The sequence below is a fragment of the Mesocricetus auratus genome, unplaced genomic scaffold, assembly GCF_017639785.1.
Source record: "Mesocricetus auratus isolate SY011 unplaced genomic scaffold, BCM_Maur_2.0 Super-Scaffold_100004, whole genome shotgun sequence".
NCBI classification, from domain to species: domain Eukaryota; kingdom Metazoa; phylum Chordata; class Mammalia; order Rodentia; family Cricetidae; genus Mesocricetus; species Mesocricetus auratus.
Genome location: NW_024429189.1, coordinates 95642391 through 95669983, shown reverse-complemented (window position 1 = coordinate 95669983; position 27593 = coordinate 95642391). Strand labels below are relative to the sequence as shown.

The 27593-nt window shown below is 44.6% G+C and overlaps 2 protein-coding genes across 2 annotated transcripts in view; one reads left to right on the top strand and one right to left on the bottom strand.

Moving 5' to 3' along the window:
• Positions 1 to 22637, bottom strand: part of Ttl (tubulin tyrosine ligase) — a 31119-nt gene extending 8482 nt beyond the window's left edge. Inside the window, exons 1-5 of the mRNA XM_005068606.4 lie at positions 22307 to 22637; positions 19805 to 19883; positions 9519 to 9751; positions 5426 to 5561; positions 4484 to 4753 (exon numbers count right to left, since the gene is read on the bottom strand). Of these exons, the coding sequence (XP_005068663.1) occupies positions 4484 to 4753; positions 5426 to 5561; positions 9519 to 9751; positions 19805 to 19883; positions 22307 to 22463 (875 nt within the window). The 5' untranslated portion in view covers positions 22464 to 22637. The remainder of the gene's footprint in view (positions 1 to 4483; positions 4754 to 5425; positions 5562 to 9518; positions 9752 to 19804; positions 19884 to 22306) is intronic.
• The window catches only part of LOC121140294, a 31869-nt gene continuing 26737 nt past the window's right edge, over positions 22462 to 27593 (top strand). The window contains exon 1 of the mRNA XM_040744989.1: positions 22462 to 22808. Within this exon, the coding sequence (XP_040600923.1) occupies positions 22462 to 22808 (347 nt within the window). The remainder of the gene's footprint in view (positions 22809 to 27593) is intronic.

The following is a 27593-nucleotide window of genomic DNA, read 5'->3' as shown; positions in this document are numbered from 1 at the left end:
TGGATTTTGCCATGTGAAAAGTGGACTGACTGACAGGAGTTGCAGAGAATCCAGGCAGCGTTGATTTCTCTTGCTAGTTCTACATCTACTGCCAACTATTACTAATGGAACATTTAAGATTACAAGTGCTCAGGGCTGGAGAGATAGCTCAGTGGTCAAGAGCATTGGCTACACTTCCAGAGGACCCGGGTTCAATTCCCAGCACCCAGCACCGACATGGTGGCTCACAACTATCTGTAACTCCAGTTCCAGAGGATCCAACACCTTCATGCAGACGTACATGTAGGCAAAAGACCAATGGAAGCAAAATAAACAATTTAAAAAAAGATTACAAGTATTCAAACTAAATATTGAAATCTATTACAGAATTCTTATTAGCACCAAGTGCTTTTTTTTTTTCTTCTTCTTGAGACAGGGTTTCTTTGTGTAGCCCTGGCTGTCCTGGAACTCACTCTGTAGACCAGGTTGACATTGAACTCACAAAGATCCACCTGCCTCTTCCTTCCGAGTGCTGGGATTAAAGGTGTGCGCCACCATGCCTGGCTAAATGTGTAGTCCAGGCTCCCCTCAAGCTGTGATTCTCCTGCCTCCACTTCTTTCAGCAAATCTACCAGCACGTTCCACCACAGCCGGCTCTAGGCGTCCACTAATAAACCCTGCTCTTATGAACTAGCATCTCTTGATTCTTTACCATTGATGCCAATGAACACACATATATTACTCAGGAACTAAAAAACAAAATAACAACAAAAACTTTGGAAGACTAGGAAGATAGGATAATGGAGACGGGTGAGCATGGCCAAATTATGTTAAAAGCAGGTGAGAAAGTGTCACTGTATAGTATTTGTGCCACCACTACCTGTTACTAACCTGTGCCTAATGGAACACAGTGTAATCCTGGCACTCAAGAGGCTGAGGCAGGAGGATCTTGAATTCAAGGACAGTCTGGATTATGTAAACTTTGTCTCAAAACAGACAATAGGATGGAGAGATGGCTCAACAGGTAAGAGCACTGACTCCTCCTCCAGAGGACCCAGATACAGTTCCCAACACCCACACTGGGGCAGCTTAAGACCACCTATAACTCCAGATCCAAGAGATCTGATGCCCTATTCTGGCTTTAGCCAGCAACTGCATGCACATGGCATACATATACAGACACAAGGATAGACACATTTTTTTTTTTTCCGAGACAGGGTTTCTCTGTGTTGTTTTGGAGGCTGTCCTGGAACTTGCTCTGTAGACCTGGCTGGCCTCGAACTCACAGAGATCCGCCTGCCTCTGCCTCCCGAGTACTGGGATTAAAGGCGTGCGCCACCAATGCCCAGCTTCCCTCCCTGATTTTATTTGTGAGTTTTTTTGTTTGTTTTAAGATCTTTTAAAAATGTGTCTAGCCAGGCTTTGTTGGCGCACGCCTTTAATCCCAGCACTCGGGAGGCAGAGGCAGGCGGATCTCTGTGAGTTCGAGGCCAGCCTGGTCTACAAAGTGAGTTCCAGGACAGCCTCCAAAGCCACAAAGAAACCCTGTCTCGAAAAACCAAAAAAAAAAAAAAAAATCAGGGAGAGAGGAGTGAGAAAAAGAAGAGCCAGGCGTTGGTGGCCCACGCCTTTAATCCCAGCACTTGGGAGGCAGAGGCAGGTGGATTGCTGTGAGTTGGAGGCCAGGCTGGACTGACAGCCTCCAAAACAATACAGAGAAACCTTGTCTCGGAAAACAAAAAACAAAAAACAAAAAACAAAAAAAAAAAAGAAGAAAAGAAAAAAAAGCAATCTATTAAACATAGAGAAAATGCTTTAAGTGAATGTTTTTTGTCCTTGTTTTGGTCACAGGTTTCATTGTGTCTCCCTGGCTGCCTATAACTCTTATGCAGACCAGCCTGGCTTCAAACTCACAGAGATGCACCACGTTTGCTGGGATGAAAGATGTGCACCACTGTGGGACACTGTCCAAGAATGAAGTCGGGTGAGCAGAATTCCGAGTACTTGTAAGAAAACAAGAGTCCCATGTTCTCAGTTCATTCAAAACACAGAATTATTCTTGGAATGTGTTTTCATGCTCCTCCCAGTTGTAACAGACAGAAGTTAGTTTATTTCAGATTATTCCATTACAACTGGCTGTTGTTATTTGTCTATAGGCCTCTATGGAAAAGCATATTTGCCACTCGTGGCTTGTCCTGTGGTTGCACACTTTACTCAGGTGACCCGTTCTAACCCTCAGAGTTAAACTGAATAAAGCTGGCTACCGTCCGAGCCCTTAGTTTGTCCATTTCTTGACTTCCTTCTCCCAGGTCCCACCTCCTCCAGAGTGGTAAACACACCACCATGCCTGGCTCATTTAAGAAGTGTCTTAGCTAAAACATACTTAAATATTATAATTCAGCAGTTTAATAAAAGAGGGCGGCAACAGAAAAGGATAAAAGCACAGGCATTGCAATCGGACAACACACAAAACTGAACTTTTTATCTGCCGGGAGGTTAGGGTGAATAATCCACAGTAAAGGGGTTTTTATCACTAGAGGCTGCAGGCAGTGCACCTTTTTTAGCTGGAGTAGGAGTCAACAGGAGGCTGGCTAGGGAAAAAGAAAAGCTGAGAGCCATGAGCAACATACAGGAACAGCTACCAGGGAGCCAGGAAGCACCCAAGAAACAGTGCCTGAAGCTGGGGTTCCTGCTGCATATTTTATTTTCTCAATGTAAAAATTCAAACCATCTCCAACCTATGACTACCAGAGAAGTTGACATGTAATAATTCCAGACAAAGGATAGGTCTAAAACATTAGAAGTCAGAAAAAACAAAATGAAAGGTGAACAAAGCTAAAATATAAGGAATAAAACCCAGATGTCTGTCAACTGCTGAAGGGGTAAACTTTGGAATGTCACACAATGGAATAATACACAGTAACAAAAAAGGAAAAAAAAACTACTGCTGTGTAGATAAATACAGTGACATGATGTTGACAAGAGTTGAACTCAAAACAGGAACCGTAAAGCGATTCCATTACACCGTTTAAGACAAACAGACACAGCTCTGTTGTGATAAAGATGGAAAGGGAAGGAAGGCTACCTTGGTCAAGCACTCTTATTCTAAGGGAGCTAAAAGGAGTCTCTGGGGATGCTGAATCTATTTTATTTCCTTCTATGTTTTTATTTGTTTATTTGTTTTGGAGGCAGGGTCTCTTATATAGCCGGGACTAGCCAGGAGCCCCCAATCCCGCTGCTTCAGTCTATCAGGTGCTGGGATCAAAGGAGTGCACCTACTATAAATATTTTATATCACGATCTGTATGAACTCACTGAACCACACTTTGGAGTATTATACTTCACTTTTTAAAATTACTAGGTTTTATAACCTATAATAAAGAATAGCGACACTAAAAAAACACCTAGGTATACTAAGAAATGAATCAAGAGGGAAAAAAGACATTAGAAATGAGTCAGGAGCAGTAAATACAGATACAAGGTATACTACTAAATACAAAATATTCAGACAGGATCCCTACAGCTAGTTGTTTAAGTAGAGCAGATGAAATCAGTGAGCTCTGGGTTCAATTGGGAGACCATGTTTCAATATTTAAGGTATAGGCTGGCCTCTACCCACACAAGCACACATGTGAAACTACACATGTGAACAGGCACCTACGCATTTAAACACACATGTAGACACACAAGCCACATATTTCTACACCTGCAAAAATAAAATAAATAGACAAATAAAATAAAAGTGAAACCATATGGCCAGGGCGTTGGTGGTGCACGCCTCTAATCCCAGCACTCGGGAGGCAGAGGCAGGTGGATCTCTGTAAGTTTAAGGCCAGCCTGGTCTACAGAGAGAGTTCCAGAACAGCCTCCAAAACAATACAGAGAAACCCTGTCTTAGAAAAAAAAAGTGAAATTATACAATGTCTCAATAACAATAATGAAATTATGGAAAATCCATAAACACCTGGATAATAAGCAAGAATGTTTATATCACACAAGGCAGGGTATAAGAAATAGGGAAAATAAAAAATTTTGTTATGATAAAAATATAAACATCATTAATCTCTGGGATGCAGAAGAAATATAAAGACATTGAATGATTTTTTGTCACAAATGTTTGTCTTTTTGAACAGAAACATCTCAAATCAATTATTTAGGCTTTCACCTTGAATACCTAGTAAACAAAAGACAAATTAAATTTCCCAAAGAGCAGACAAGATAACAAAAATCATAAAAACAAAAAATACAGTTAATAAGGTCCAAAATTGATTTAAAAATATTTAATCCATCCAAGTAAACTAGAGAGAAGATAAAAATTATCAATACTTAGAACAAATGAAGTGACATCATCATCGACAGATTCTACAGATGTTAAAAGGAAAATTACAAATGGTTTCTGCCCATCAATTAGACAGCATAAGAGGGAAAAATCCCTTAAAAGGCATAAACACCTGACGTTCTGGCAAGAAGAAACAGATAAATCAAAAAGTGTCAATGAACTTACCTTATTATATGTTTGATTTGTGTCAAAATGCCACTTTCTAGGGTGATATTGAGAGCGCTGCTTAGGTACTGGTTGAACTCCTCAAAGAACATTTCATTCCCTTCTTCGTATTTCCCATAGTTCTTTGAGAACTCTTTCTGAATGCAGTGGTTGGTCAAATGGCAGGTCTTATCTTGGAAATTATCTACATGATATGGTTCTGAAGCTGTTCGAAGCACACCCTCTCTATAGAGGTAGATGTTATATTGATGGTCAACCAGGACCCAGCTTCTGCAAGCCAACAAACACACAGTTTTATTCAGATACCAAGCTTTTCATACATAACCTCCACACCTTGATTTATTATTATTATTATTATTATTATTATTAATTTTTGAAATAAGGTCCTCTGTGAAGTCCTGACTGGTCTGGAAACCTCCTTTTAAGATATCTGCCTGCCTCTTCCTCCTGTGCTGGGATTAAATGTGTATGCAACCACCTGGCACACACCTTGCATTTTTGCAGGGAGGAGACAGTGAAAAGAAGGTTCTAAAGTTATATAAGGCAAATCATGAGTTAGCCAAAATAGTGGATTAGCACCATAATGAGGCAACTGAAGTATGTCACAAGTAATGAGAGGTTTGAGTTCCTTTTAGAAATAGACAATCTTGAAGGCTATGCATGTGTCTGAGGTTAACCAATACATGCAAACGTGTGTGTGTGTGTGTGTGTGTGTGTGTGTGTGTGTGTGTGTGTGTGTGTGTGTGTGTCTTGAGTGATACTACAATCTCAGTAACATTTTCTAGAACTCAAACTAAAGTAGCAACAAAGATGAGGGGCTCAGTTGTACTGTGTGGCAACACGCTGGATACAATGTTCCAATGAAGTCACATCTTCTTCTCACCCGTACTAACACATTCTGAAAAGAAGGCTGAGGTCAAGGCTCTGAACAGCAAATATTACCGAATGTCAAACTTGCGGTGACCTGGTTCAAGGAGCAGAGGGCACTCGAGGTATTTCTGGATCACATGCACTTGACCCTGGTTGTCTATGAAATCCAGAAGTTCTGACGCCTCCGAGGAGATGAGGATGCCTTCACCTGACAGAATGAAAGTGACATGGAGACCAGCTCATTCCAAGAGGAACGGCTCCCGACCAAAGCCAGAGGAAACCACAAAACCCATAGGAGGGTTTCACTGGCCTGTTCCCGGACTACCCCCCCCACACTTCTCATGTCTCTCATGCTCTCCTCTCTCCCCGCCAAGAGCATCCAGGATCATCCCACTAACTTTCTCTATATAGTGCTCTCAACACTAACATGGTAGGCCATTAAATTTCAGGTTTTAAAACATACTACAATTATTTTTTGTGTGTATATGTATATGCCATACTGCTTGTATGGAGGCCAAAGGAGTTGGTTTTCTCCTTCCACCTTGTGGGTCCTGGGGATTGAACTCAGGCTGTCAAGTTTAGCAGCAAGAGCCTTTACTGACTAGCCATCTCTCTGGCTCGAAATTTCAATTTTATATATACAGTTTCTAAGTCATTTAAGATACCACTGTCACTGGTTACTGGTTATAATAAGGATTATGGTCTGTGATCACCAAATTCACTTCGAAGATGATGCCCTATAGAAATGCCAAGAAGGCGAGCACACCAGAGCACAAAGGTTAGGGCACAGACCTAAGGAAGCGTGCCCTGCAGTACAACAGAGAAGACCAAAGGCATGAAAACCACCCATCAATTACGAGAGACATGGCCTTTTAACAATTTACTGAGATACAATACCCTAGAAAATCCAACTCTGTAAAGTATACAATTCAATAGTTTTTAGTATATTCAGGAGTTCAACTGTCATTAGAGTCTATTTTTAGAACATTTTCATCATCTCCCTCTAAAATCTGTAGCCATCACTCCTTCACCCCAGCCCCTCACAACTACAACCCCCTGTCTCTATGGACCTGTGTCCTAGCATCTTTCATATGAACTGCATCACACGGTAAGCACACGGCTCACAACTATAACCACTGCCTCTATGGACCTGCGTCCCTGCACATTCCATATGAACTCCATCACACAGCACAAGGCCACTTGTGTGTTCATGGTACAACAAGTTTTCAAAAAAAATTTCACAGAGAAAGATTTTCATGAGGTTTAATTTCTCAGTTCTTGATCTATGGTTTAACACTACTGGTATCATGTTTAAAGATTTCGTTTTGTTTTGTTTTTGTTTTTGTTTTTGTTTTGAGACAGGGTACTTCTGTGTAGCTTTGGAGCCTGTCCTGGAGCTAGCTTTTGTAGACCAGGCTGGCCTCGAACTCACAGAGAACCGCCTGCCTCTGCCTTCCAAGTGCTGGGATTAAAGGTGTGTGCCACCACTGCCTGGCTATGTTTAAAGATTCTTTGCCACTCTCTCACCCACTTTTAGTTTTACCTTTTACATGAACTATAAATTAGGTTTGACTTGATGTATTATGATATTGAAATTTTTTTCTGTGAATATGCACTGTGTATAGCACCACTTGTTGAAATGTTTATCCTTCTTTTGCATGGATATGAGTGTACATAATTCATGTGTGTGTTGATGTGGTTTCCATATGTGCACGTGTGCAGGACCCCCAGGTTGATGCTGGATGTCTTTCTTAACTGCTCTTTTCAACCTTAAGTATTTAGACAGGGTCTCTCGCTGAAACCAGAGCTTGCCATTTCGGCTAGTCTGGCTAGCCAGTTTGCTCCAGTTCCCACTTCCTTCTAGACAGTCCAGAAACTGTCCAGGGAGTGGGCCCATCCACAAGTGAGATGGGTCTTCTCACTTCAGATAATGTATTCAAGATAATCCCCTGCACAGGGTCCCCTTGGGCACGGCTCCCAGGTGCTTCTAGAGTCCATCAAATTGACAACTGTCAATAAAAGAAAGGTAGGGTGGGGGGGGTGTGTGGGTAAAGCACGTGGTGCGCAAATATGAAGCCGGAGTGCAGTCCCCGGAACCCATGTCAAAGCCAGGCGGGCATGGCTGCTCTCTCGTAATCCTGGTGCCTGGGAGGCAGCAGTATGACTCCCTGGAGCAAGCTCTCGTTCTCAGACTGCAGAGGCACTATGGCCAGCTGCTTCAAGCTCCCGTGTCCTTACTTCCTGGCCCCAATGGATGGTACCTTGGATTGTGGGCTAAAATGAGCCCCTCCTTCCTTCAGGTGCATTGTCGGGAGGCTTTCCCACAGCAACAGGAGAAGAAAGGAAGACATATATGTTTGGACCTACTTTTGAGTAACTGATCCTGCTTTGTGGGTTCACACTTGTGTCCTCTGCTACACTGCAGGGTCCCGGGTACTACGGCATTACAGTATGCCTTAACCCTACCCGGTGAGTAGAGTGAATGATTCTCCTCTATCTTTCTAGAGACCTCTGAACATACCCTATAGCCTGTGCTTTTCCATATGATTTAGAAGCTACAGGAAAACCTTGCTGAGCCCTTAACTGGAATCGCAGGAAGCCTGCAGACCACTGTTGGTGAACCGGCACACTTCCTCCGCCGGGTTCTATGGTCTGTGGGCACAACTTGTCTCCACTCTGCAGGTTTTTAAGTCTGAGTTAATATTATGAGTCTTATCCCTTTCTAGGCATCCATTCCACACATGTATTGAGTGCCTGTGTGGAGGGTACAGAAGCAAACAAGACATAAATCTGGGTTTACATGGGGTTTATAATGTGTCAAGGAAATGGCTAGATGTGATACCATCTTGGGAAGACACTAGGACATGCCGACTAAAGACACGGAAAGCAATGGGTGTGGAGGCCACTGTAGACCAGAAGAGCCTTCTCCGACCAGGCATGACTGAGCTGATGGAGACATTCCAGGTACAGAGGCAAATTTATCTGCGTATTTGAGGGATCCAAGGCAGTCTTTGTGTCTACAGCACAGTGAACGAGGTCAAGAATAGAGGATGACATCAGAGACACCAGGAAGCATCTGCTGGGGTGGGCTCCCCGCAGGGTTCTGGAGCCATCCTAAACGCATTAGGAAGTAACATGATCAGATTTATGTCTTTAAATCATCACTCTGTCTGGCAAGATGAGAGATGGCTGGGGGTCCCATTGCAGCAACTGGCTAGAGAATGCTGGCTTTGACTGTGAGTGCTAGTAGTAGACATTATGAGAACCTCATCCTGGACATATTTTGAAGGCAGCCCTGGCATGACGTTACTGCACTTGGAAGAGACTGTAAAGAAATGAGGGATCTGAGATTTGGGGCTCTGGAGATTGGATGGACAGTAGAATCATACACTAAAGAGGAGATGTGAAGGATTAGGCTGAGATGGACGAGCTGGGAAGGATATAAAAGTCCTGTGTCAGTGTAAAAGGCCTCTTAGAGACAGTGAGGGAGGGCACCACTGGGAAGGGTATAAAAGTCCTGTGTCAGTGTAAAAGGCCCCTTAGAGACAGTGAGGGAGGGCACCACTGAACCCAGAGCTTAAAGTGAGGACTCAGGCCACCAGCATTCAGGAGGCTACAGAAATATCTAAAGGGCTGTGGCCAAAATTCGGTAGGTAGAGTATTTGCCCAACATACATAAAGTCCCAGGTTCTATTCCCAGGGCCCAATAGAACCAAACGTGGGAGTGCATGCCTGTAATCCTAGCACTTGGGATCATGGTTTCTGGCCATTCTTGGCCACTTAGAGAGTTCAAGGCCAGCCTAGGCTACATAAGATCCTATCTCAAAAATACTTTTTTTCTCCAGAAACAAACTGGACAAGGTCTTGTGATTGTGATGATTCCGAGTGGAGTCATTCATTTCAATACATCAGTAAGGGCCTGTGAAATGGCCCAGTGGGTAAGGCCACTTTCTATCAACCCTAACAATCCAAATCCAGTCCCTGGGACCCACATGGTGGAAGCAGAACCTGCTCCTGAAGGATCTGCTCTGACCTTCACACGCACACCTTGACATCCATGCCGCTCTCAAAACAAAGAAATAAATACACCTCTAACAGCCAGTGTACCACTGAATGATGCTGAAGAGAATCCCACAAGTGATAGAGGGTGGCAATGGTAACTTACCCTTGGCACCAGCTGATGACTTTGCAATCCAAACGTTGCCTTCCCCATCCTCTTTCTTTCTATTATAAGAAGCCAGGAAGAATTCTCTCTCATCCGTCCTGGAGTTACTGACCGGAAGCTGGATGCCATTCTGGGCTGGAGCAACCGGCGTCTTGAGGTTAGTTGGATAAATCACATAAGACTCTGGAAACCATGTGCAGGATTCAGACAGCTCAGGACTGGTCTTGACTAGCCTGGCAGATGACAGAGGGTCAGTTTCTGTTCCCAGGGAGTGGTCACCTTGCTCAGAAAGCCTGTCCGGGAGCTTACACCCAGTCTGGTTTCTTCCTATTCACTCTTAGGCTGAAGGACAGACCTCCAATGTATCACATTATCTGGTGTGGCTCCAAAGCCATGTCCTGGTTAAATGCCCATGGTGGCCTGGGATTGTGGGGCCCTAGATCCAATCCTCAGAACCACAGACACCAGACTGGGTGGTATTTGCCTATATCCCTAGTATTTGAGGGGTGCAAGAAGAAAGGTCAGACATTGAAGGTCTGGGGACCATCATGAATTACCAGAGACCCTGGCTCAAGACAAATGAACAGCAAAACCCCACAAAGCTCAGACTTGCGCTCTTTCTAAGTGCACCTCTATAAAAACTCAGCACAACCCTAAACAGACACCTTTCAAACAATATATTGTACTAGGTAGGTCCAAATAAAACAAGAGCAGGTCTTCAATCCCAGCACTCCAAGTGGATCTCTAGAGTACAGGCCAACCCAGTCTACATTAAAAAAAATAAAAATAAATAAAAATAAAAATAAAAAAATATGAGAAGAGAAAAAATGTTTGAATAACTTGCAAAAATACTATCTTAGTACAGCTGGAGAAAAAGCACGGGGAGAAAAACTACTTAATCTACTTGATTACTCAGCCTAAATCATCCAAACACTATTTTTAAGTCCTTTATTTCTTGCCTTTAGCTCTGGCTGTTATCCTGACAGAATAAAGAAGGAATCCTTCTGATGAGACACAGACAGGAGCAGACCTAGGGAAATGCCTTCTGCTCCCAGAATGACATAACACCACAGAGAATAGAGTCAGGCGCTGGGCAAGGCTCAAAATGTGAGGGCTTCCCACCACGCCAGCTCTCCTGTCACTCCTGGAGCTCGGGCTTCAAGAATCTGTTTCACAAACGAAGAACCGAGTGGCAGAGATGTAAACTTCCTACATCACACGAGATGCAAACTCCAAACTCCCAAGTCCTAACTCTCATGTTAGCTCTATCCCTAGGAACCGGAGTCATTGAGGTCTAGCCAGGACAAACACAGCCCCCCCCCATGTCCTCTTCAGTCTAGAACAGAACTGCTCATGTGAGTTCTTTATCAAGATTCGCCTACAAAGCTCAGTCTGAGCAAACACCAAAATCAACACCATTTTAAATTAAGATTTAAAATAAAATGGCTGGGGAGATTGCTCTGTGGGTAAAGTGCTTGCTGTGCAGGCATGAGGCTTGCTCTCCAGCCTTGCAGAGAAGGCAGTGTGCTGGGACACACTCTCGTAATCCCTGGGAGTGGGAGACACAGATCCGTGCAGCTTGTTGGCCAGCAGGCTTAGTCTACTGTCTCAAGACGTTTTTGGTTTTTTGAGACAGGGTTTCTCTGTGTAGCCCTGACTGTCCTGGAACTCAGGCTGGCCTTGAATATACAAGACATCCACCAGCCTCTGCCTCCTGAGTGCTGTTATTAAAGGCCTGTGCCACCTTGCCTGGCCAAAACAAACAATCAAACAAATAAATAAGATGGATAGTACTTAAGAACGACACCTGAGACCTGAGGTTATTCTCTGGTTTCCATACACATGGTTATCCGCATATTCCCAAATACATGTGTGTACACACTCACACACACTACACACACACACACACACACATTTAAATAAAGCCACTTTAACAACAAACAGGATTTGAAAGTTTCTTCAACCCAAAGTGACTAAGAAATATAAATCAACAAACCTCTAGGCTCCTGGATGCTCAGCTCTGCACCACTGTCCTAAACGGTCATCATGGGTCTCGTGCAAGCAGTGAGCATTTGAATGGTGGCCAGTACAACTCAGGAAGTAAGCCATAAACTATATCTAATTTTAATCAGAAGACTAATGCACTGCACTCATATTCTTCCAGTAAGTGCAACCTGATTGATTTAACAGGATGCATCTCCTGTATTACCGTATTGCAGCGCTCAGGTCACACACAAAAGAATCACCGTTCTATCCAGGAACAGCAGATTAATTCAGCCCAAGCAATGCTTATTTTCTGTGTGTGGATGAGACACTACGTGTTTATTACACAGTGAGGAAAGCTAGCTATGCACACCATGAGTGGCCTCTAAGGTGGAATACGACTATTTTTCTGGTTTAAAAAATAAATATTGGTGCTGAAGAGATGGCTCAGTGGATGAGAGCACTTGCTGCTCTTGCAGAGGACCTGGGTTTAGTTCTTAGCACCCACATGGTGGCTCACAACATTCCCAGCAAAGAATATTTGATGAGCAATTTTCTCTCCAAGTCAAGAAAGAATCAATAATGTTAGTGGTTGAGATCATAAATACCTAACCAAACACTATTTTAAAGAAGATTTACTTTATTATATTTAAGTGTGTGTGTATCTGTATATGTGTGTGTATACATGTGTATGTGTGTGTGTGTATCTGTGAGTATGTCCACTTGTGAGGATCCCCTAGAGCTGAAGGGCAGACATGATTGTGAACTGCCCTGTGGGTGCTGGCAACCAAACTCACTTCCCCTGCAAAGGCAGTGTGCACTCTTAACCACTGAACCATCTCACCAATCCTTGAACAAAAACATTCTTAAGTATTTCTTTCCCCTTGTAGTGCTGAGGACAGAACCCAGGAACTCCCATGTCCAGGAAAGCCCTCTATAGCTGAGCTGCACATGCCCTGGCCTGTCAACAACTTTTTAACAGGACCTAAACTTGGAACTTCAGTTGGCCACAAAATAGCTTCCATTCTTACACAAAAAAGAAAACCACTGTACATGGATAGATGACAAACATAAATTAGCTTGAAAAGATACTGTGCTGGGCAGTTTTAAGCCAACTGACACAGCTAGAGTCATCTGCGAGGAGGGGCCTCAACTGAGAAAACGCACCCATGGTAAGACCTGGCTGAAGAACATTTCACTAGTTAGTGATTGATGGGGGAGGGCCCCGCCCACTGTAGGTTGGGCTGGGGTCCTGAGTTCTGTAAAAAAGAAGGCTAAGCAAGCCATGAGGAGCAAGTCAGTAAGCAGCACTCTGCATCAGCTCCTGCCTTCACGACCCTGCCCTATCTGAGTTCCTGTCCTGACTTTCTTCCATGACGGACTATGATGTGGAAGCATAAGCCAAACAAACCCTTTCCTCCCAAGTTACTTTATGTCATGGGGTTTCATCACAGCTATAGTAACCCTAACTAAAACAGATATTTCTCAAGTAGTATAGTTAATCCCCAAGTAGCCATTGGCTACAAACTCTAATACCAAAAATTAATTTAAACATTTAAAAAATATGAAAGTTCTCCTTATAGCCTTAAGAAATTATGATGCAGATGTTGCCCAATTAATGCTTTGGGTATGCTTATATGGGAAAATATGGTCAAAATTCAGCCTAAACAATGTTGAACTCGTAGTGCAGGCATCTTTTAACATTTTGCATCTGTCAAAGAATCTCATCCACATGTAAAAACTTAGGTTCTGTCATGGCAGACAGAACTTGAACGAGGATGGGTTAGAATGCAGGCTTACTGGGATGGTGACACGCGTTTCCTTTCCTACCGCATTCCACCATATGGAACATACTGGAAACATTTGCTTTTCTGCACCTGATGATACAAACTGGAAACATTTGCTTTCTCAGGCCCACTCTATAAAAAGCATCCTGGCCACAGCTGCCCAAATGGCTCAGAATACACTTGCAAACATCATGTCACATGAATCACTGGTTCTGAAAACTATTTAAAAAATCCAACAGAAGACTGAGCCCTTAGTGCGTGTTCTCTGCCAATACTCTCTGGTGGAGAGGTGAAAGCATCTTCTTGAAGTAGAAATACTTGCCAAGTCTTTATTTTCACCCAGTAAGATATCGTTTCATTCAATATTCATAGATTTTTATTTTCATTTTATTCATTTTTTTGGCCAAGAGAACAAGATTTTATTGATGTTCAATGTGCAAAATGAAATTGCCAGCTAAACATTAGGATAAAAAATGACTTTAAACATTCGTTAACCCTATTGGTTAAGGAGAAAATTCAGTGGGAGAGGACCCTGGTTCAATTCCTGCACTCCCCCCCATCCAGGAGATGATTCTAGATTCCACAGGGCCATGCTGCAGACACCATAGATTGACACTCAATCCTGGCTGAGACTGCCCAGGACTAGGTCTCTGGTGTTGTCACTCAAAGTAAGAAGGCTGAGCTCCTACCGTAGCTGGAACTGGCATTAACTCCGTACCTAATGCCTGCACAGTGAGTGACTACTCAGGTCTAGGAAAGGAACTGAAGACTTTTCAGGGACAGGGGGGTCTGGGAGTGGTGCTCCCAGGAGTCATAGTTTTTTTTTTTTTTTTTGGTTTTATGAGACAGGGTTTCTCTGTATTGTTTTGGAGGCTATCGGTCCAGCCCGGCCTCGAACTCACAGAGATCCGCCTGCCTCTGCCTCCCGAGTGCTGGGATTAAAGGCGTGTGCCACCACCACCCGGCGAGTCATAGATTTTTTAATGGCACTGATACACAAAATCTCACATATATTCACACTATACACACATAAGCTAAATGTATAAATCAAGGAAGAAACCATACACATAGGATAACTTGTGTTCCAATTTCATATCATGCTAATAATCATGATTTTACATATTTTTATCATGCAACAAAATGCAGAAGACTTTACTTGTGTTTTGAATATTGGCTGAAAAACTGAAAATATGTCAAAAGTAACTTAAAGTTACTTATTGATATGTTCACTACTGCTTTAAATCTAATAGTAAGAAAATCAGCTGACATAATTGGGATACAGTTAATGTGAACTTTTTTCTAAAGATTTATTTATTTATTATGTATACAGTGTTCTGTCTGCATGTAACCCTGCAGGTCAGAAGAGGGCACCATATTTCATTATGAATGATTGTGAGCCATCATGTAGTTGCTGGGAATTGAACTCAGGACCTCAGAAGAGCAGCCAGTGCTCTTAACCTCTGAGCCATCTCTCCAGCTCCTATGAACTTTTTTCAAATGTATGCTTTTGCTTCAAACCCTAGTCAATTTTCCTTAAAAAGCAATCCATTTTGCCAATGTGTATATGAATATTAAATGAAAGGTTTGCTTGATGATCCAGTTATTAAAAACCTTTATTTTTGGGGGGGGGGGGGGAAAGGTACAATTTGTTGGAACAGAAAGTTGCAAAAAAAAAATTTGGAACAATTTGGCTACAGAAATCTACTTTTTAGTGTGTGTGTGTGTGTGTGTGTTAGAGTCTTATGTAACTCGGGCTTACCTCCTTGGGATTTTGTTGCACCTATTAAGTGAACACTATCAACAGAGCCAGCCAGCCACATCCCCACCCCTAAATATACTTTTTCTTCTTTTTTGGTTATTCAGGACAGGGTTTCTCCGTGTAGCTTTGGAGCTTTTCCTGGAACTCGATCTGTAGACTAGGCTGACCTGAACTCACAGAGATTTGCCTGCCTCTGTCTCCCAAGTGCTGGGATTAAAGGCGCGTGCCATTACCACCTGGCTCTAATTTTTTTTTCCAACCATAGTTTAAGAAATCTAGATTCAGCCGGGCCTTGGTAGCGCACGCCTTTAATCCCAGCACTCGGGAGGCAGAGGCAGGCGGATGTCTGTGAGTTCGAGGCCAGCCTGGTCTACAAGAGCTAGTGCCAGGACAGCCTCCAAAGCCACAGAGAAACCCTGTCTCGAAAAACCAAAAAAAAAAAAAAAAAAAAAAAAAAAAGAAATCTAGATTCAGCTAAAAGGTTTCCAGTGAAAATGTGACCTCTGAACCAGGACATGTTATAAACTTAAAATACATGTCAGATTTTGAAGACTTAGAACGAAAAATGTATAGTTCATTTTTTTATATTAATAACATGTCAAAAGACAATATAATTTAGAGTGTGGGTTCTTGTGGGGACTACTTTTTATATTGCTGGGGATCAAACCAAAGGCTTTGCACACTAAAAGCAAGTGTTTTTCCAATAAGCTACACTCTTACACTCATTGACTTAGTTGAGGTTACTGGTTTGTGTTTTTTGTTTGTTTGTTTGATTTTGGTTTTTCAAGACAGGGTTTCTCTGTGGCTTTGAAGGCTGTCCCGGCACTCACTCTTGTAGACCAAGAGTGTAGACCAAGCTGGCCTCGAACTCACAAAGATCCGCCTACCTCTGCCTCCCAAGTGCTGGGATTAAAGGTGTGTGCCACCAATGCCCAGCCAGTTGAGGTTACTGTTTTTTGTGATGAAATGCCATTAATAAAATCAACTTGGGGATGAAAGGGTTTATTTCTTTGTTGGTTTTTTGAGGCAGGGTTTCTCTGTATTGTTTTGGAGCCTGTCCTGGAATTGGCTCGGTAGATGAGGCTAGTCTTGAACTCACAGAGATTCACCTGTCTCTGCCTCCTGAGTGCTGGGATTAAAGGTGTGCACCACCAACGCCCAGCTGAAAGGGTTTATTTCAGTCACAGTTCCAAAGAACAGTTCATCAAAGGCAGTGAGGGCAGAAACTCACACAGGACACAATCCTGGAGGCAGGAGCTGATGCAGAGGCCATGGAGGAGGCTGCTTACTGGCTTGCTCCTCCTGGCTTGCTCAGCCTGCTTTCTCATAGAACCCAGAACCACCAGCCCAAGGATGGCCACAATGGGCTGGGCCCTCCTCCATCAATCAGGAAAATGCCTTACAGCCAGATCTTATGGAGGCATTTTCTCAACTGAGGCTCCCTCCTCTTAGATTAGTCTAGCTATGCTAAATTGACATAAAACTATCCAGCACCTCCATAATTGGGTTTATTTGCCTAAATAAAGTAGATTGATGACGCCTGTTCTTTGCCCTTGCTGTTTTAGGACTAACATTGCACATGTGACTGGCATCCTGTTTCTGCTGGGCAGTGCTGGTTCGTAAGGTGATCTTGGTTAGGAAGCCCTAATTCCCAGTGTAAGCTCTTCGTGAAGTCCTCCCTTCCTTCAGCTGCCGGTTTGGGAAGCAACTGTGCAACTAAACCTACACAGGAGTAAAGCTCAGAAGAGAAAAAGCCTGCCACCCTGCCAGGAGACAAAAAGTCCTCAAGGGCTCTAGGCTGTGGCCACAGGTTCTTCATGAATTTCTGATACTCCCTGAAGTGACAGAAAGAAGGAACAGATAGTCTAAGATCCAGCACAGAACCTCATTAAGGCTCTGAGAAGCCCTCTCAGGCAAGCCTGGCCATACTGTCCTATTTGTACAGATTAGAACCCTCCTGGCTCAATATAAACAGCTGTGGCCTTGGAACCCACAGCTGGCACCCCCACTCCTAAGCCTCTAGTATCCCTTCAAGCCATACACAATCACAACAGACACACTGCAAGAGGGAACAGTCTCTTCCTGAAATTGCTACAGCCCCCGGCAGAAAACTTAGATAACAAAGGAAGTTGATGATTATGGTGACAACAGTCACCATTTGCAAGATGCCATTACAGAAGATATATCATGTTACTCTGGGTCAAAGAATGGGTACTACCATCACCATCCAAGCCCATTTTGCAAATAGACACTGGGATTCAGAGTGCTGCTGTCCAAGGTAATAGAACTGGTCATGACTCCAGCATTGAATTCTCTCTGACTCATTACAGCTGTTGAATATGCAAATATGCAAAGCACTATTATTTTTATAGCATCCTCTGCTTCGTACTTATAAAAGCAAAACTCTACTTTTGTCTTTATTTCTCTGTGTGGGTATGTTCACATTCCAAACAGTGACCAGATGAGCTAGTCAGATGCAGTTGTGAGCAGTGTATCGTGAGTGCTAGGATCTGAACACAAGTCCTCTGGGAGGGCTGTATGTGTGCTCTTAACTCCTGAGTCATCAGCCGGGCGGTGGTGGTGCACGCCTTTAACCCCAGCACTCGGGAGGCAGAGGCAGGCGGATCTCTGTGAGTTGGAGGCCAGGCTGGACCCACAGCCTCCAAAACAATACAGAGAAACCTGTCTCGAAAAACCAAAACAAACAAACAAACTCCTGAGTCATCTCTCCAGCCCTGATCATTTACATTCTAAATACAAAAAGAATGTGTTGGTCGGGCGGTGGTGGCCCACACCTTTAATCCCAGCACTGGGTGGGGTGAGGGGCAGTTCCAGGACAGCCAGAGCTGTAACACAGAGAAAACTTGTTTGGAAAAAACAACCAACAAATAAAATACACCATACAAAGACTTCATGAAGCCTCACTCTTTTATGAGTTGCTGCTAAATCATGAAAATCCATCCCAGAGAAGAGAGATGGAAAAGACCAGAACCACCACATCCAAAGAAAAACAGAGATGCTACCATATGTACCCAAACTCTTAAAAGAAACATTAGCAAGGAAAAAGAGCATTTTGTATTGAATCCCATCTCCTAGTGTCTCTACGTGAAGGCTTTTTGGCTATTCATATTTGTTTATGAATTGCAGAGAAAGAGTCTAGGAGGGGGGCTGGAGAGATGGCTCAGAGGTTAAGAGTTCTGACTGCTTTTCCAGAGGTCCTAAATTCAATTCCCAGCAACCACATGGTGGCTCACAACCATCTACAATTCAATCTGGTACCCTATTCTGGTATATAGGTAGAACACTGTATATGTAATAAAGAAATAAAATCTTTAAAAAAAAAAAGAGTCCAGGAGACCTACTACAGCCCTGATCTTAGGGACCAGACTGAGAGTTCCATATGAAAATAACAGTAATGATGACGATGATGACAAGAGTCATAGGTAGTTACTATAGATAGTTACTACCATTACACTTATAGAGAAGAAAGTTAAAGCTCAAATACCCGCCGGGCGGTGGTGACAAACACCTTTAATCCCAGCACTCAGGAGGCAGAGGCAGGCGGATCTCTGTGAGTTCGAGGCCAGCCTGGTCTACAGAACGAGTTCCAGGATAACCTCCAAAGCAATACAGAGAAACCCTGTCTCAAAACACACACACACACACACACACACACACACACACACACACACACACACACACAAACCCACAAATACCCACGACCCATATGTAGCAGCAGATCCTTATGCTGAATCCACTCATCCACTCACCTAGTTTAACCCACTTTGTGAGGAAGCCGTTCAGGCTTAGAGGAATGAGAAGGTTTGCCTGTTAATTAGATTCTTCAAAGAGCTGAGGCTAATCCCAAGCTGCTGGTCTTGGATCTCAGCCACGGTATACTGCTGACTTCTACCTTATAATACCACCCTTGTGATATTTAGCCACACCCCAATGGCTCAGAGATGGACGGTTGCTGCATTCTGCCTGAATGTCTTCTGAGGCCCTCTAGCTGCTTGAGTCTTCTGAAGACGCTTGCACACACCCTTCTCCAGGGACCAGAAATGCCTCACAACTTATCCCCACCCCAACCCTCCACCCTGCCCTTTTCCCACAAGAGAGCATGGGAAAGTTTCTAGGTGAGCAAATACCTAGAAAAAGTGGAACTGCTCCTGACTGACATGACGGCAGAAGCTCAGCCTCTCTTCAAGTGTGACGACTCTGAGGTGTCATCCATGTGAGGGCAAATGACTTCTGCCTGGCTCCTAACTCACCCTGCCCTATCCTGCCCCCCCTCGCTTGCAGATGGGTTTGTCTTGTATATCTTCCAAGAAACCACTTACACCACAAACCCCCTTCCGAAGGTTTGGGCTCTGCTTCTGGGAGCCTCACCTAGGAGATAGGCAGGGTTCAGTAAGTGATACACAGCAACGTCTCAAACTGTAGTCAAAGCAACCACCGCCCGGCAGCTGTTGACTTTTAAAACAGTTTTTAGCCAGGCAGTGGTGGCACACGCCTTTAATCCACTTGGGAGGCAAAGGCAGGCGAATTTCTGTGAGTTCAAGGCCAGCCTGGTCTAATGATCGAGTTCCAGGACAGCCAGAGCTATTACACAGAGAAACCCTATCTGGAAAAAAAAAAAGTGACTTTTTTTTCCCCTCTCCTTAAAATAATCCCTTATGTTGGCCTAAGCGCTTCAGGATGAAAACTAAAACCATTTATATAAAATACCAAAAATGGAGGTCTTCGGGAACACTTACTTCACTAAGGAAGCTTTCCGGCACAGTTTGTCCGCCCCCCTGTAGTAATTCACCAGCTGTACCAGCCCAGGCTCGTGACCTATAAGGAAAGAAGAGACTCAGAATGGAAACAGAACAGGTGCGGAGTGACAGTGTCAGCAGCAGCGTGCAGAACAGATGTGTCAGGCCCAGCTTTCCCGTCTCTCGGTCCATTGTCAAACGTGGGATACTTCTGTTCCTCTGTCCTCTCGTTATCTGCTCTCAATACTGCAGCATTAATACTGGTATGCAGGTCATCTGCGATGTGGCTGCCTTCTTTCTTACTTCTCCTGGTCCTGACACAGCCTCTCTTAGCTTAGCACGCATAGGCTTGTAATCTGCTGAGCAAGGTTACTTGCATACATCAAAGAAGGCAGCAGAGTATGGCACATCGACCCCGGGAGCTTCTAGAAGCCACTAAGAAGTGAAAGAAGGTATTAGGAAGGCCCTGTGACAAGGTCAGAAGCCCAGAGAACTTCTTTGCACTACCACACAAGGAAACATTTCAACAGTTCGTACTACAGAAGCCTTTCTAAAACCCCAATAGGAGGCGGGAGTGTGGCTCAGTGGTACACTGCATCATCGACACACGAGGCCATTGGTTCAATCCCCAGCACAACAAAAGATGAAATGAAATAAATAAAGATAAAAATTGGAGATAAAATAACAAAAATACATTTTATTTAAAAAATTAAACTCCTAACAAAATGCTCTGCATTTCCAGTAACAAAAGGGAAGAGTTTAAAAAGAGACTTTGAGTTGATGTCAGGGGTTAACAATAATTAATCCAACCATGGCATACAATCAAATCAGAACTTTCAGAAAATATCTGGTTTTCGGTCTCCATGGGGAAGATGGGTCCGATTCACTGTTGACCTGGTACCATCTCATCCCATTGGTCTGGCCTTCCAGTGCCTGAACATGACTCTGTGCTTTCTCCTTGGGCTTTATACAGCCCACCTTAGAAAAATGTGAATGCTCCCAACTGTGAGAGTGCAGAACCATTTTAGTTAAGAGGATGCATCTGTCTTTTCCATAAAAACAAAACATTTGCTGATCATCAGCTAAATGTGTGGTGCCTTCTTAGGACTGGTCCCAAAGGGTTTCACTTTGTCATCACAGCAACAAGGCCACCTACCCCACCCCAGCCTGAGCAGAGCCTTTGGTGTGTTCTCAATACCAAGTTCCACCAAGGCTCTTGCCATCAGGCACTGTCAAGTGCCAAGAGGAAGGGCAGGAAGGAAGGCAAGGGGCAAAACAAGGAAGGACACGCTGGTATTTGTCCCTGCACTCCTTTCGGGGAAGTTAGTTTCGGGAGATTTTCTTTGCTGAGCCCTTCCAGAGGAATCTGGTTACCAAACGCATTTCTATTCTGACATTCCTGAAACTTCCAACTGGCCACTCCGTGGAGTCATCATGCTACAGCATAAACTTTAACGATGAAAAATTGTCCCCGGACCATTTCAGTAAGGTTAAGTCTTAACATACTTCATTCTTCAAGCTATCATATATTGATAGGACTATAATGCTACCCAAATGCCTTATGCAAGCTTGCCAAATAGCTAGTTAACTCAGTCTAGTCTGATCCATCTGTGACCACACCTATTTCTGAAAACACTCCCCTTCCCAAGGCATGGGACATTACTCTCTGGGGTGTTCTCCAAGGTAGAGATGTTTCTTCGCTATCAGTTCTCCCCTTCTGTCCTTGGACTACAACCTGCCACACCCCCAAGTAAATTTTTGCAAAAACAAACAAACAAAAAACAGCTACCCAAAGAGAGGCAGGCCTTGCTCAGATAACTGTGCAGTGAAGAGACCGTGAGACCAGGCTCAAGTCTGGTTAGGATGCTAGTTGAACCCATCTGGACAACTTCTAGATTACGTCATTTAAAAGGGAGTCGCTGCCCCTTCCTACAGAAAAGTATGTGAATAAAGTGGTACCGAGCCCGCTTCGCCCATGTGCATGAGGAGACCAAAGGGCATCCAAACTCCTGTAAAAACCATCATTAGACACACAGCTGCGAATGCACACTTTTGGTGCAGCTGAAAGGTCTGAAATGGAACACCCCCTAACCAACCACCCACCCGGCTGGCCTGGAAGCTCCAGCTCTGGGTAATGCAGTGAGTCCTCCCCAAATTCCCTGGGCCTCTCGGTAGCATAAGCCTCTGGGATTACAACAACGACAACTCCCCCTCCACACCCACACCACATAAGGTGGAATCCTCGGTGGCAGAAAGCTGCAAGACGACTGCAGCGGGCTCTGGGAAGCTCGGGGACGAGGCCAACACTCTGCTAGGTCACTGCCGAAGACAGAGCAATCGCACCGAGGCTCCGTTCCGAATCCAGCTATGGGTTTAGGTCTTGCTGGATCCATTTTAGATCTTCCAGAGCGAGCTAGCGCCTGGAGAAGATTAATGACCTTAAAAACAAAAGCGCTGGCTCTCCGGGGCCCTGCGAGCAGTGGCCACGAGGGAAAGGCTCACCCAGTCTCCCGAAGGGCAGCCGGTTCCTCTCGCCCAGCATCAAGTTGAACCTGGGATTGTCCCGCCGCAGCCTCTTCCAGTGGCCGGTGGCCAGCAGCAGCCGGGAGACCTCGGCGTAGACGCTGCTATTCTCGTCGCGCACCACGAAGGTGTACATGGCGAAGGGCCGCGCGCCCCGCAGCAGCCTCACGAGTCCAAGGCACAGCGGCCCCGCGTGGTCGCTACCCCAGCCCCGCCGTCCGCCTAGCTCCGGGGCCGCGCCTCCAGGTCCCCTCAGTACCCGCCCTGGGCGCCCGCGCCACCGCCCGAGTGGCGAGCGCCACCCGGACGCCGCGCCCACCGCCGGCGCCCCGCCCACGACCGTGATTACGCGCGGCGCTCGGGGCAGGTCTGCGGGTGTTGCGGCTGGAGCTCTGGTGCAGGGCCCACCCTCGGCGGGCGCCTCTCCGCGAGGGGCTAGTGGCGTGGGGCGCAGATGTAGTCGTGGTACTGGCGGAGTGCGGTGGAGAGAAAGAGCGAGATGATTGCAGCTGTGCCCGGGTCATGGCCCGCAAATATCCCTTTCTGGCAGTCTGTCTGGGTCTCCCACCTAGTTCAAAATCAGATTTGGTGGGAGAAAACAAAAGATCCAGGCAGGGGGTGTAGCTCAGTTGGTAGAGTGCTTGCTTAGCCAGCACTGGGTCCTGGGTTCGATCTTGAGCCTTGTAAAATCGGGCACCGCTTTAAGAAGGTAGGGGAAGAAAGATCAGATATTCAAGGTCATCCTCAGCTATTTATGGAATTTGAGGCCAGCTGGACACCAGGAGGCCCTGTGTCAAAATAAAATTCTAAACTAAAAATTCTAAGGTCCTATTCTGTATCCAAGTGAAGCTATGTTTCCCTTCCGATCTGCTGGCTGTTGGTTTCCGGGGGCGGGAGGTGTCAAACTTGGTCATCTGCTAAGGAGGGCTCCTCTGGACTCTGCCTGTGGGTCAGTCCCAAACAAAACCAGGGAAGCCCTGGACTCCTCACAGGTCCTGCAATTCACCAGCGTTGGACCACTCTGCCTCCTCTGGACTCCAGCTTCCCTGTTTGAGTGGTGGCAGATTTGTTCTTGAAAGGATTCTTGTCCCTTTGCCTGATAGCTGAGGAAACCAACTTTGGTACCATGAGCATCTCTAGACTCACTCATAAATACCCTCAGCAGACCCAAGCGTCACATTTTTAATTAGCTTTTTTTTCTGGGGGGGGCGTTAGGGGGAGAACACCGCGGGGCCTCTCTCCACCCTGCTTTCCTTGTCTACTGAATACAATGTGAAGGCCGCCCCTGCCTCATCTCTGTCCATCTATCATGGGCACACTCTGGCTTTATTTAATGCTGGAAATCAAAGCCAGGGCTTCCCGCATGCTAAGCAAACATTCTACCAAGTGAGTACACCCCCAGCCCAACACTGCATCATTTTTGTTTTGGTTTTTGTACATCACTCCTTTTCTTGGTGGTAAAAGCTCCCACCCCCACCTCACCCCCAGGCACCTTGAGGGTCTAGTGAGACTAACACTGAGGAAAATGAATATCAGATCTGCACCCATGGGGCCACTCTATTCCTTTTGTCAGGGGCAGTGGTGACACAGAAAAATAATCCAGCCCGATTTGACTCTGAGTTGTGGAAAATCATTAACCTTTTCAACTGCCACTCAGATGCAAGAGGTGGGGCAACTTGGAGCCATTTGTCATCTTACAGAAGGGGGATCTGTCAGAGACTTAGACTTCCCATTCCCTCTGGATTAGTCCTGGCCACAGGGGTGTGTGTGTTCTTGCCTATACTTGTAAGGGGTATGCTACACTCACTCCTAGTCTGGATCTTTGGAACTTGTGTGTCTTCCCCCTCTGGGGCTGATCCTATTCTCTGGCTGGTCATAGGGTGAGTGTGTCTTACTCTGTCATGTGTTCTTAGCATGATGAGCTGCCCTGCCACAGTCCCAAGAACAACAGAGCCAATCAGCCACAGCCCAAAACTGAGATGCAGAGTAGCCCTTTATTATCTTGGTTAGTAGCTGTAGCAGCAGAAAGTGACTGCCAGTCTGTCAACTTGACACAAGCTAAAGTCATCTGGGAAGAGGGAGCTTCAAGTGAGAGGATGCCTCCATCAGGTTGTTCTGTGGGCAAGTCTGTGAGGGCATTCTTCTTGATTTATGATTGATGTAGGATGTCTCAGCCCACTGTGGCACCTGGGAAATTGGTCCTGTGTTGCACTAAAAGCAAACCCAGCAAACTTTGTGTCTTAGTTAGGGTTTTATTGCTAGGAAGAGACACCATGACCATGGCAACTCTTATAAAGGGAAACATTCAGTTATGGCTGGCTTACAATTTCAGAGATTTAGTCCATTATCGTCAGCATGACAGGAAGCATGGCAGCACACAGGCAGACATGGTGCTGGAGAGGGAGCTGAGAGTTCTACATCCAGATCAGCAGGCAGCAGGAAGAGTGACACCGTGCCTGGTTTGAGCATTTGAAACAATAAAGCCCACTTCCTTCAACTAGGCCACACCTTCTAATCCATATCAAGCACCACCACTCTCTAGCATTCAAATCTATGAGCCTGTGGAGGCCATTCCTATTCAAACCATCATAGACTTCTTCCAGTAAAGTGTCAGAGAAGAAACACACCTGGGCGATTGATGTTGGTTGTGTGGAGTGCAAGTATACAGTACACACACATCCAGAAAGAGGAACTGGTATCCTTGGTCCCTCCATGAACACTGATGAGCACCTCTTCCAAAGGTCCAGCCTCATGGCAGATAGTACCTCAAGATCTTGTCTCTTTTTATTCTCGCTTGACGTTAACTAAAATTCCTAGTGAATCCTCCGGCTCACCCAGAACTCAGCATAGAGAAGGGCTTTGAGCTGCAAAACCAGGATCTGGAGTTTTGAATGATGCTATTTGAAAGTCACGAGGACATTTTCATAAGGGCAACAGAACTTGGAGCCACTTTTGTCCGAAGGTAATAGCATCTGGGCTTGTGACGCTGCATAAATAGTACCACAGAAAGTCAAAAACTCTGGGAGTTCTGAGGTCAATCAGGGCTGAACTAGTATCTCAGCTCTAGAAATTATTCCCTCTATGTCCCAAGACAAGAGTATGGATCAATAACATGACAGTTGTGTGGGTCAAGTGGCATGTAAAACACACAGCACATGCCTGGCATATCATAAACTCCCCATAAATGGGAAATTATCACAGTTAGGTGGCGCACTTACATAATTGACTGGAAATAATATTTTTGTTAGAGAGAAAGTGGAGTCTGTAGAGCAAAACTATCTTGTTGGTGAAAATGAACACATTTACTCCCTGCTCAAGGTCAGCCATCTCCAGATACATAGTTCAAGTTTGCAAACTTTATAATACACACATACAATGTATATATTTAGTAACATAGGGAAATGCCTATGTTGCTTCCTCCCTAACCATAGGCTATTGTTTATTTAGAATATGTGAACTAGTTACTTTTCTGCTGCTGTGGTAAATCACCTTGATCAGGGCAACTTATAGAAGGAAGAGTTTACCTTGGCCTACAGTTTCCAAGGGACAAGAGTCCACCATGGCGAGGAGGCATTGCAGCAATCAGCAGGCAAAGTAGAAGAAATGACCTGAGAGATCACATCTCCACCTGCAAGCAGGAAGCGGAGAGCAAATAGGACATTCACCCCCAGTGACTTACTTCCTCCTAGGAGACTCCACTTCCTTAAGTTTCTACAACCCCCTAAATAGCGCCACCTACTGGGAACCTAGTGTTCAAATGCATGCGACTCATTCAAACCACTGCAATGTGTTTGTTTTCAAATGTTAAGGCTTTGCAAATTTTCTTTTTGCTGTTCATCCATAATTTAAATTGATTGTAGTCATAGAAAATACTTTACATGCTTCCGGTCCCTTTATTTATTGAGACTTGATGTGCAGCATGGCCTGTAGTCTGTGGAAATATTTCATGTGCTCTTAATGAGAATTGTGTTCTCTACCTACTAGGTGGGGTATTCTGTATATGCTAAGTGGAGTGCCTTTTTGGACGGTCTGTTCAAATTTTGTTAATTTTATGGCTAGTAGTCCTACTAATTATTTACACAAGGCTTTGAAGTCTGTCTCCCTTTGTCAACTTTGATTGCACGACTGTGAGGCTGTTCTCTAAGGTATATCTTCATTTATAATTGTTGCATCTTTCTGGTGTGTTGGCCCTTTCCATCATTATGAAATTAACTATTTTTGGTTCTAAAAATAGTTTTGTAGTACAGTCTATTTTGTACTACAACATAGTGTTAGAGATCTTAGTGATATCAGAATAAATCAGAATAAACTGGATGACTTAAAACAATAGAAATGGTCTCACAATTCTGGTAGCTAGAAGCCTTAGAACAATGCTTCTCTGCCTATGATTTGCGACCACTGTGGGGGTCAAATTACCTTTTCACAGGGTCATCTAAGACCTTCATAAAACACAGATATTTACATTATAATTCAGAACAGTAGCAAAATTACAGTTATGAGGCAGCAATGAAATGATTTTATGGTTGGGGGTCACCACAACAGGAAGATCTGTATTAAAGGGTTGCAACATTAGAAGGGGGAGAACCACTGGCTTAGAGCATGCTATCAGCAGGGCCATGCTTCCTCCCAAGATGCTAGGAGGCAGAGGCAGGCAGATCTCTGTAAGTTCGAGACCTGCCTGGTCTACAAGAGCTAGTTCCAGGATAACGTCCAAAGCCACAGAGAAACCCTGCCTGGAAACCACCCCCCAAATCCTTCTCTACCTCTTCCAGCACCCAGTGGCTCCCAATAACCCACAAGTAAGCACATCCCACTGGTCTCTGTATCCATCATTCCTTCTATGTCTCTGTGTCCAAATTTCCCTCTTCTTATGAAGCTGGCAGTCACTGCATTGGGTTCGCTCTGAGAGGACCGCCTCTTAACCTGGCTACATCATCAGAAATCATCAGAAATAGATAAATAAATTGCCCATCTTTAAATAAGATTGCTTGCACAGGTTCCTAGTGGGCATAAGTTTGAGAGAAACAGCAAGCTAACCAATACAACACCCTACCACTGATTATTTCTTCCTTCCTTATTTTCTTTCTTTCTTTTTTTTTTTTTTTTTTGGTTTTTCAAGACAGGGTTTCTCTGTATTGTCTTGGAGGCTGTCTTGAAATTTACTCTGTAGATCAGGCTGGCCTCAAACTCACAGAGATCCGCCTGCCTCTGCCTCCCGAGTGCTGGGATTAAAGGCGTGTGCCACCAACGCCCGGCTGATTATTTC